The following is a 10,847-nucleotide window of genomic DNA, read 5'->3' on the forward strand; positions in this document are numbered from 1 at the left end:
TGGAAGAATATTCATTTAGCACAATGTGTGCGTGCGTACGTTGTTTGTACCTAGTTAAAAACAGATGTTGTTTTCATGTTTCAGGTATAATGTTCTTTGTGTTAAGTTTGAAGAAAAATTATTATAAAGTTCAGTTTGCATTGGTAGGTACTTTTTTATATCGTGTTGAGATAATTTGGATTTTACACGAAAAAACATCATCCTATGAAGCTGCTTTTTTGTTGTTGTTTGTCTAATTAATTCCTTGATGAATAAGAACACCATTACGTGCAGCTTTCTTGTTTATCAAGATATTACAAGTTTAGAGTTAAAATGAGGAGAGCATTAAGGACATAAATATGTGACAAAGTCAAAAAATCATTAGGCTGGATTTTCATTAGTAGGCTCGTGTACGCAGTGTGGCCAGCATTCAAAGAATAAGGTAGTTCTGTAACTGCTACATATTTTTTTTTTCAAAAATAGTCGTGGAAACGTCCTAAGCAGTTGGAGAGTGTCATTGCAATTCTTTGGTGGCAAGCTTGTATTTTCAAAGACTCATTTTCTAACAACAGCAACATGTGTACATTTGACTTGTGTATTTTTTATTTTATTGTTTCTCTTTTAAGTTTGGCTGGTACCAACTTACCTTGCTTATTGTGCTGACACCTTCACATTTAATCATTCAAAATATGCTGACAGGATTGATCTGGTAAAGATATTTCTTTACTTACAAATAGAAAAGCTTTGCAGTGTTTGGAAAGCTGCTATCAATGTCCATATACATTGGTAATGCCTATCCGATTTCCCTCATGTTGTATAGGTTGACCTGTAGCTTTGTATCATGTTGTATAGGTTGACCTGTAGCACTTACTTAACGCTGTGGATGAAACACTAAATGTTGTGATTACAAAGTGAACTCCTTAACCACTCTAACCAATTTATTTTTTATTCGGGATAACCAGTTGTATCTAAGGACTAACTTTAGTTTTATTATATCCATGCATCCTTATCTTTCGTAAAGGATTTCTTCCAACTTTTAATATGTTTGACCATTTTTCCTTAGGTTTTTCTTGCCGGTTTCTATGGTAATCTGTAACGACATATTTGCGTACGTGTTTGGTAAGTTAACTTTTATACTTAAGGGAATTTAAGGTGAAAAAAGATGTTGAACATTCGTTGAAAATCTTAAAAAGTAGTTCCATAAGTTTTTATGAATTTTTGAAACATATAGCATTATTTATTTTACATACATTATGATGTTATATTTATATTTATAAGTTGCTGATATTTTTACCTGTAAAAGGATAAAAGATGCCAAACTTACTAAGATAAAACGGTTACAATAAAAAAACGAAAAACAATTATTGTTAGGCCTCCAAAAAATCTACTCGACGCGAATGGCTACTAGCAGCTACCATTTTGGCTTACAGACAGACTTTGTATGATCATTATGATACAGAAAAATAAAAATTAAAAATGGCAACTCATACCAGACCATTTATAGATTTTAAAAACAAAATGCTTTAAAACAATTCAGTGTCGTTTGTTATCAGTAGTATCAATTTTTAACTTCCAAGGAGTTTTTTCGGAAAAATTTAAGGTGTACAATCGAAATTCTTCCTCCTATTTAAGTTTGTTTGATATTTTTGATGTGTTTTTCTTCAGGTTTCTTCTTTGGGAAAACAAGGTTAATCAAGGTGAGTAACTTGATGCTCATGTTTTTCAGATAGTGTCCAGGCATAAGCATAGTGCAACCAAAATACAACTTGCTTCTCTGTCTATCAGATTTTTTTTCTTCTGTATCGGTAATAAAATTTGCTAAAATCCGACCACGTATCCACTCTGCCGCCTGCTCATTTTGTCGTCGATTTTTTGGTTTTTTTTAGTGCATTAAGAAACTCTAATGCCTTAATAATTCGAACTTCGAATCTTTTTAGTAATTAAAATTATTATATAAAAAGAAAAAATTGTAATAAATTCTTTTTTCATAATTTATGTTTTATACGCAGAACAAGTATAGCCAAAAATCAGTCGCCAAAAAGTAATTATGTTGGTAAATTTAGTTGCTAAAAAGATTCTTTTATGTCGACTTTTTTTACTGATAAAATAATATTTGATTGTTGTAGTAATTTAAAGTTTCAACTTTCTGTATATGATTTTTTATAAGCGAAATATAAAATAAAATAAATAATATAATTATAAAGCTTTAATAATTGGTATATATCAATGTTTCGCAAATCTTTTTGTTTTGTTTAGTTGTCACCTAAGAAAACATGGGAAGGATTTATGGGTGGTTTCTTTGCAACTGTCCTTTATGGTCAAATAGTAAGTATGAAATTATTTGTGTTTCATGATCCTGTATAGTCCTGAAAATTTACCACAATTTATGGTCCTGGGATAGTCTTGAAACTCCACCATGTTTCATGGTCCTGGAAATAATCCTGGAATTTCATAATTTATGGTCCTGCGTAATCCTACAAATTTATCACATTTCATGATGTTAATCCTGGAACTTTACCATGTTTCATGGTCCTGGGATAATCCTGGAGCTTTTTCATATTTTATTGTCCTGGGTAGTCCTGAAAATTTACCACATTTTATGATCCTGGTATACTCCTGGAACTTTGCCACATTTTATGGTCCTGGAATGGTCTTGGAATTTTACCGTGTTTCATGGTCCTGGGATAGTCCTGGAATTTTAATCATGTGTACCACTTCCTCTCAGTTTAGAAAATAGTGTTAATAGAATTCCTAAATTTACGATTTTAGTGGCCATCTTTATTTTCTTAATATAGCGATCACTAACGTCTCGGTTACGGGTGTAAAGAAATCCTCTCTTTTTTTTTGTTTAGGTTTGTGAGTTAATGTGTCAGCATCAATACTTTCACTGTCCCCCACAAGTGAGTAACTGAGAGATTAAGCAACTCTCCACGACTAATGATTAGCTCCGTGTGACTCTCTTACGCAGGTGTATAACTGTAAGAACGCAACCTTTTTGCCAGGCAAGACAGTTTTATACATGCACAGGTTTTAACATCTCTGCCATAGATATATTATATAGTCATTTACCTGACAATGTGAACGAAGCAGAACTTAGATTCTTATGCATTTTATGAATTTGTAAATATCTCATTATTTCTTGTCTGTTCATTTATAAGGCTACTTTGATAACAATATAAGCCTTTGGTACATATCTCCACCTCAGATAATGTCCCTGTTTTAGTTTAACGGTACATCACTGAAATTTGCGATGGAGTGCACCGCCTCACCTACCTATCAGCTTTCCCATCAATTCACTTTGAACCCTACTATCCAACATGTATTTGGTAGTCTACCTGGTGTGTTGAGTGAAGGCATTGCATCTGTGTTATCGATTGTAAGTTAAATTTTTCTCTCTTGCTGCGTTTTTGTTTCATTATCATATTTTGATGGTAGTTTTAATCTCATCCTGTATTGTGCATGTGTCTTGCCCCGAAATCTGATCACAATCGTGTTTAAAATTTTTTTGAAATAAATTCAAAGGTTGTACCCCAATTTTTTAGCTATGGCATTTCTATATTACCCCGCACTTTCAACACACTTGTCAATATTCACAACGGACTTAGAACTTTGGCTCGTAGGTTCTTTGGCTAAGTCCGAAATTTAAGCTGTGAAAATACTTGCTGATGTCAGCATGTCCTATTGTCTCGTTTTCCCCAACCTGTGCGGGCCTGCGCGTTAATTGTTTTATCGTAGAAACTGCAACTAGCGATCTTTGAATGTTCCTCACTCGCCCTACACATCTAGACCTTTCGCAGCCTTTCGGTGAGAAATGGCTAAAAAACTACTTTTTTTCGAAAAATTACTTATACCTCAAGAATTTATTTTTTGCTTTGTAAATTTTTTTTATCGTATTTTGCAACCTGTTTCTGCGAATAAGGAAAAAGGAAACTGATTGTCAAAAGAATTCTAAACAATTGTATAAACAAAAATGAATTGCGAAGGAAACGATACAATTCTTATCGACATGGAAAAGAAAATGTAGCACCACTAAAAGCAATTGTACAAAGCAAAACTACGAAAAAAAATTAAAAAAAAACAAGGACAAAACGAAGGTCTGAGCGAATAGATTGCGAACATGCATAAAAGAAATGTGAAAAGATTCAACTGGAAGTTTGTGTTTTATGTACACGTTATTTTATGGAATTAATTATATATGTGGCTTTGAAGATCCTAAACTGTAGAACATGTTAGAACTATTTAGGCTGCAATAGTATGAATTTAATACTTCTTTAAACTTCAAACATGGCAAAAGAAGAGAACAATGAAAAGACAAATTAAGATCATTTAAGTTGAGTAGGACCAAAACATTTAAAGACGCCCTTGGGTATTTGTGTATTCTTATAAGGAAACGTGTATACATTGTAAAAACTCTTTTTCTCTCAAAAATTGCTGGGAAGACGCGTTTTGAAAACAAAACAAAAAACACGAATCAACACATGCAAATTACCGGCGGGAATCTCTTTAATACGCGAAAATCGATTCCACAACAGTGGTGTTACGAGGCGTATTTTATTCTCCATTCGTCTTTTTCGTTTTTGTCGTATACGAATTGCTTCCTTTGACGAGCCAGCAAAATGTTTTTGACATTCGGATTTGTAATGTCTACATTTGGATTTTTTTATTTTCGTTTATTATTTTATCTTAATACATTATGTTTCGAGGCGTTTCTATTTAAGAGATGTCCTTTTTATCATTAAATCTTTTTTGATTCTTAGCTTGGTATTCATTTAACATCAAATTTTTCCGAAGTGTGGATGTATCCAATGATATGGCATGGAATTGTACTGGCCTGCTTCAGTTCACTGATTGCGCCGTTTGGTGGTTTCTTTGCCAGTGGATTCAAGAGGGCGTTTAAAATCAAGGTAAATCTTTTTTTAAGTTATTGAAGCTATGGAGATCTTTCCTGTAATTTGTACACATCTTTGTTGGGCATGCGCAGTTAATTTTACTTATTCTGGTCTTTATAATACACACCTACAAGAAAAGTATATGTGATTAATTTTATTTATTCTGCTCTGTATAATACACACTTACAAGAAGAGTATATGTAATTAATTTATTTATTCTTGTCCGTATAATACACACCTAAAAGAAATTTCATACTGTTAAAAACGTTTTGTCTAAAAACCTCACACTCTGGCATCGGTAAAAATTTGTTCCTCCGATCAAAAAGTCTCACCTCGCCCCATTCCTCCCTCTCTTTGACTAACAGGTGATTTGTTTTAACTCAGGATTTTGGGGACACCATTCCAGGCCACGGAGGTATCATGGATAGATTTGATTGCCAGTATTTGATGGCAACATTCGTCAACGTATACGTTGCTAGCGTCATCAGGTATGGTTGTTTCCCTCTCACAGTGCAGCAGTTTATGTTGGAGTAACGTAAAGTTATTTTCTTATTTTTTTCCACTATAGTGTTCGAAGTACTGCTATTAGAACAGCTCCTGCGTGCAGCATGTATACATCAGATTAACATAAAAATTACTGTTATTAAATTAGGTTCTGCGTGCTAACTTTACAATTAAAATTCGCATAAGAATTGCCTATCCATTTTTCCTCATATGACATGGGTTGACCTGTAGCTGTGACACTGCTAAACATGCGCTCACTATAGATTAAACCACTCATCTTGTGTTTACGAAAAAAATTTCGTAACCATTCTGCCACGTGCCCAATTTAGTTATTTTTTTTATGATTTTTGTTATGATTTCAAAATGTTTATACAGGACAGCCACTTCAATGTATAAAACACTGGTATCAATGTGGCTTTTCAATAACTTATATACTTCGGCTTTACGTACCTGGTTTCCCTCACTTGGCATGATTGGCCCGTAGCTGTGTACTGAGGCACTAATTTGGTTTTTACATAATCAACCAGTTACCGTTTCTGCCCAATATCCCAGTTAGTAGAAGTCTTTGTTATTTCCTTCTTTTTTGTTTTTAGAGCGTACAATCCTCATAAACTTCTTCAACAAGTCATGTTTATGGAGAAAGAAGATCAAATCCAGTTTTACAACAAACTTCAATACACCTTATCATCACAAGGCCTTATCTGATTGGTTGCTTATAATTGAAGAGTCTATTTGATTGGCTGATAATGCCATCAATGACGTGTTTGATTGGTTTACGCATTGGAAAACTATTTGTGCACTTCTATGTAAAGTTTGGCTTTAATATTACAGCGTTTGAAAACAATAGTGTCATGCAGATCATTCTATGTGTAGAAGAACAATATTGTCCGTTTTAGAAAATAGTATAACTTTAAAAATACACTTTTCATTTTTATTTCATATTTGTCACAAATGCCTTCCTAAACAGCTGTGTCATATTTCTATATTTTGACAGCATTTTGACCAATTTTCATGGAAGTTATACTTATTTGGATAACATCTAATGTAAACCTGTTAAAGAGATCAGATTAAAATTATCTTGAAAAACTTGTTAACATATTTAAGACTAGACCAGGGACCACTTTATGTAAAGTGCACCTTAACAAGTTTTGATTGAGAGTTAGATCTTAGAATTTTTTTTCTTATTCTATAAAACTAGTCGTTAGCCCGTGGAAAAATCCATCGTCCGTCGCAGCTAAGCTACCATTTTGCGTGACAGACAGGCAGACGGACGGACGGACGGACGGAAAGACGGAAAGACGGAAAGACGTATACGGGCATTATAATATAGATATATCAGAAGAAAATTATGTCATTTGGTTAAAGATATTTAATAATAATTATTAAGAAACAAACGCATCGGTTTTTCAACCTAGAAAATTAAACGCCTGTAAGTTACTATGGGGCGTCTATTTAAGGGCGTGTTGGTTGGAACTGCTGTATTTGTTCCTTCGAAAACTTGTGCTACATGTATATTGTATGTAAAATAAGTGTATAAAATTTTTGTGTATGGATATACGTGTGCAAACGTATTAGTTGTCAAGTTTGATTCACAATCGGAACATATTTTAGATTTTCATGTGATACTTTATTGTTATTTATTTGTAGTGTAATCGATGTTTTGGTTTGTCTTCAGATGTTTTTACTTTTTTTAAGTCTTATGAGAATTGCTTTAGGGAAAGTGTTTAAAAGAAGAGTACTGATGTGGTATATAGAATACAGTGAGAACTCTTTTATGGTGTGACCTCTGCGTAATTCGCTGGTGATTTTTTATTATGTATTTTATTCTTATTTTTTGTAACTATTTATCTCTAGTTCATTTTTATTTCAATAATAACCTGTTTATGCGTGTTGTCTTGATTTTTTACATTTTAACTTCCGCCCATAATGTTATTGCGGATGTTTTGTCCCGATTACTTTCATGTCCTCTTCTTACTCCCGCCCTAATAACGCCATGGCGGGTGTGTTGACTTGATTTTTCATAATCTCATTTCAAACCTACCCATTTTTCTTACTTCAAGATCGTCATGGCCTGACTAACAGCATTTTAATACTTTTTTGGATTATTCTTTTAAAAAAAACACGATAAAAAGAACATCTTCATTAAAGACGAAGGTCTACTTCGATCGCAAAGCACGACGTACTGTTTCCAGTGGTCGTGCATCCAAACGGCACAATGTTCACTGGAAACGAAGTGCGCCCACAAAATCAAATTAGCTCCGAATTAAGCACATTCATTGATTGAAAAAATAAAATTGCGTCATTATGCATTGCTTCGCTTTAGGTGGACGTAACTTAAGTTAATCAAAGAAATCACTATAGATACGGATCCATGTATGCATTGCTTTAAGGATTGTTTCAGGTTTCGTTTCCCAAAAACATTAAGGGCCCTTTACGTAGGAGCTAACTGACAAATCGAAAAGGTCATTCCCTAAAAGGAAGAATTTCACGAAGCGAATTGTATATGGCGGATTCGCAGGAATAAATTTCCGCGAGTTTTTGTCAATTTCGCTATAATTAGTTATTATTAAAAAAGCTCGAAGTTTGCGAAACTTAATTCGAAATTTGGATATTTTTTTTCTTGCATGAAGAACGATTTACACATATTTCTCTCCTTAAAAAAAACAGCAAAAACTTAAAACAAAATGTCATCAAATAAAAAACAAAAAAAAACAAGTGGCGATAATACTGTTTTTTAAGGCTAATATTATTTAAGCATTGCAGATTGCGTTCTAAATAGGTAAAAGTTTACAGCGAAATATTTCTCCGCTGAAAAGTTGGAACACTGTTTCTACTTTTTGACCAAACGAATTTTTGAACCAAATCAAAACAAACCAAACTGCACATGTTAAGATACAATTCAACTGCGAATTCGCTTCGCAAAAGCCCTCTTAAAGAAAGAACACGATATTTAATTCTACTTTTGTTTATATTTCTTCACAAGGTTTCATGGCGTTCAACCTTATATCAATTGTTTCAACGATTTCGTCTCTAAGTCAACTTCCATACCATAACATTGGTACTGGTGAACAGTCTTCTCGAATGCAGAACCGTCATTTTTCGGCTTGGATCCAACAAAATACCGACATTTCTTCTTATTTATTTTCAATTTAAATTCTCCAGTTTGCCCTTTACATTTATAGTACGATAACCTCATATATGGATCAGGAACTGTACCATAATCTTTTGCGCATCCTTCTGAAATAAGGGCTTCCCCGTACTTGATGAGACGATTGGGACCATATCCATCACTACCATATCCGAACTCTGGAACCATCTTTTCTTCTAACATAGGAGTGGAAAAAATTGGTTTAAACTTTGAAATTGATTATATTCATATTGACAGTACACCTTCCCGCCACGCCAAAAAAAAAAAAAGAAATTCTTACTCTTTCCTTAGGCTGGGGCTATAACGAATAAGTTTTTGATGTCCAAACGTTCGTGAAATGATTATCGATATAATACACAGGATCGATATAATATAGCTATACCCGTATCGACATCATTTTTCGCGCTGACGTTTTGTATGTTAGTGAGACAAATTTTATTTTCTTAAAATTTCCTTCTAATGAAAAAGTAACAGTCAATTTATAACATTCTTCGTTACTTTTCGAAGAATAAACCCTATCATTGAGGTTTGTAACGATAAGCAAGATCTTTCATATAACCATGCTACTAGAAATATCAATACTTGATTTTACCTTTTAGGAGACCGTCATGATCAAACAACTCGACTCTAGCTTGTTGGTATTCGTCCTTGCCACATCGTATCATACCTGTCACTTTAAAACATCCCCAACTGGCAGAAACTTTGTTAGCAAGAGCTAACAGAATGCAAGTTATTACCAACTTCATCATCATGTTGGTATACACAGTGAATTAAAAAGATACAGATTGAGAACATGGTTTTATTGTTGAAGAATATGTTTTGGAGTGTTTTCATAGTTGTGTGTATCTTTGCAAAGTTTACATGATATGTTTACATTAAAACTGAACCAGCTAAACAAATACAAGCTGAGAACAACAACAAACAATTTACTTTTCGCGCACAATCTGCTTGAAAATTTAATGCTATCCTATTTTAGGAATAAAAACATTTCTCTAGCACTTCTGTTCCGTAGTGTACTTGGAAATATGAGAGTTTTTTAATCAACCCCTCTTACCCTATCATAAAGTCCTAACCTGCAAAGAGATGTCATTTAGTACAGCGTCTGGAAGAAATATGATTTATTTAACATCTACCTAAACTATTTGATTACCACTGACTGCTGTACTCCATTATTTAATAACCTACAAACCTATAAACAGTAATGAATTTCGTCAGCACCTAATGATTCTGAATTTTGAAAATCGATAGAAGACATGTAGATAGAAGGACGGGAATTTGGGATATCCAGATAACACCCGAGTTTTTAAAAAGGTTACAAAAGTAAATCGTAAGTTCGTCACGCTGTTTAGTTTGTTAAAAAGACATTAAAGGTTCCATACTCCATTTGGGTACTTCGGTTTACCTTCGGCGTGATTTTATGTCCTGCACAATCAAAATTTTGTTTGTTTTTTTCAACATTCACCCATAGGTGATGAAACTTACTTTAGATTAATATTTAGATTAATAATAAACGTCTATTCCAAGTTTTCTAAGACGCTTTTTCAAGCTCTACAAAAGCAGTATTCTTTGTCTTTAACTTTGAGTGATTTTTTTTTTATTTTCTCCTACATTTGTCTGAAATTGCAACAGTGGTGCTGCGACCACACATGAACACAAATTGCATGCAGTCATTATCCACTTGCCGTCTAACAATTTGATAATACGTTTCAGTACTTTCGTGTTGTGCCCTATCAACATTAGCCCTCTGTAGTTTCCACGTGGTTCCATCACGCTTACCTATGTAGCAATTTATTCTTTCACTAATTCTTGTATTATTATTTACCTACAACTGTATATAAATCTGAATTTTATCTTGAACAGTATTTATTTAATGTCTCCTAAGCCCTTTAAAAACGGTGTATCTCGGAAAACGTATTGTCAACTCATAAAGGGGTTTCTAAGTAGTCCTCTTAATCCTTACAGGCAATAAAATTAAGATAAAGAAATGCTGCTGCATGGTGGTGAACCTGATCAGTTGTGACTAAAAATCTCAAACCCTTAGTTGCTGTAGACAGTGGTATGATTCGATGGATATGAGACCTGTTCTTAAAAGATCAAATTTCAGCGGCAGATATTGGGTTTCGTTTCGTACTGGATTCAATCAAATACATAACGCGTTAAAGTTAACAGCAGTTTCATGGACACTTGCTTTAAATGGATGATGATGAATGAATTTTTCTTTCATAAAGGTCAGACACTTTTTCCAAAACTCAATGAAGAAGTTGCAGAACCTGTAAAAAACATTTACTAATTATCTGCCAGGTTTTAATGACAAAAATGCATAAAAT

At 33.5% G+C, this 10,847-nt stretch overlaps 2 protein-coding genes across 2 annotated transcripts in view; one reads left to right on the forward strand and one right to left on the reverse strand.

Moving 5' to 3' along the window:
- Positions 1-7,256, forward strand: part of LOC130629156 (phosphatidate cytidylyltransferase 2-like) — a 48,754-nt gene extending 41,498 nt beyond the window's left edge. The window contains exons 8-17 of the mRNA XM_057442275.1: positions 85-143; positions 606-688; positions 1,043-1,098; positions 1,645-1,676; positions 2,236-2,304; positions 2,832-2,879; positions 3,203-3,355; positions 4,737-4,883; positions 5,253-5,356; positions 5,966-7,256. Of these exons, the coding sequence (XP_057298258.1) occupies positions 85-143; positions 606-688; positions 1,043-1,098; positions 1,645-1,676; positions 2,236-2,304; positions 2,832-2,879; positions 3,203-3,355; positions 4,737-4,883; positions 5,253-5,356; positions 5,966-6,077 (863 nt within the window). The 3' untranslated portion in view covers positions 6,078-7,256. The remainder of the gene's footprint in view (positions 1-84; positions 144-605; positions 689-1,042; positions 1,099-1,644; positions 1,677-2,235; positions 2,305-2,831; positions 2,880-3,202; positions 3,356-4,736; positions 4,884-5,252; positions 5,357-5,965) is intronic.
- An 873-nt stretch (positions 7,257-8,129) lies between these two features.
- LOC130629157 (uncharacterized) lies at positions 8,130-9,507 on the reverse strand. Its single transcript, XM_057442276.1, has 2 exons — positions 9,113-9,507; positions 8,130-8,696 (listed from the first exon to the last, which is right to left on the reverse strand). The coding sequence occupies exons 1-2, from the start codon at positions 9,270-9,272 to the stop codon at positions 8,374-8,376; spliced, it is 483 nt and encodes a 160-aa protein (XP_057298259.1). The 5' UTR covers positions 9,273-9,507; the 3' UTR covers positions 8,130-8,373.
- Between the last annotated feature and the right edge of the window lie 1,340 nt (positions 9,508-10,847).

This window comes from Hydractinia symbiolongicarpus, chromosome 15, assembly GCF_029227915.1.
Source record: "Hydractinia symbiolongicarpus strain clone_291-10 chromosome 15, HSymV2.1, whole genome shotgun sequence".
In the NCBI taxonomy this organism is placed as follows: Eukaryota; Metazoa; Cnidaria; class Hydrozoa; order Anthoathecata; family Hydractiniidae; genus Hydractinia; species Hydractinia symbiolongicarpus.

Excerpts from the sequence above, each read along its gene's own strand:
- LOC130629157 (XM_057442276.1), bottom strand. The coding sequence starts at position 9,272 with ATGATGATGAAGTTGGTAATAACTTGCATTCTGTTAGCTCTTGCTAAC. Across the intron at positions 8,697-9,112 it reads TCATGACGGTCTCCTAAAAG|AAGAAAAGATGGTTCCAGAG; the intron begins GTAAAATCAAGT and ends CTCCTATGTTAG.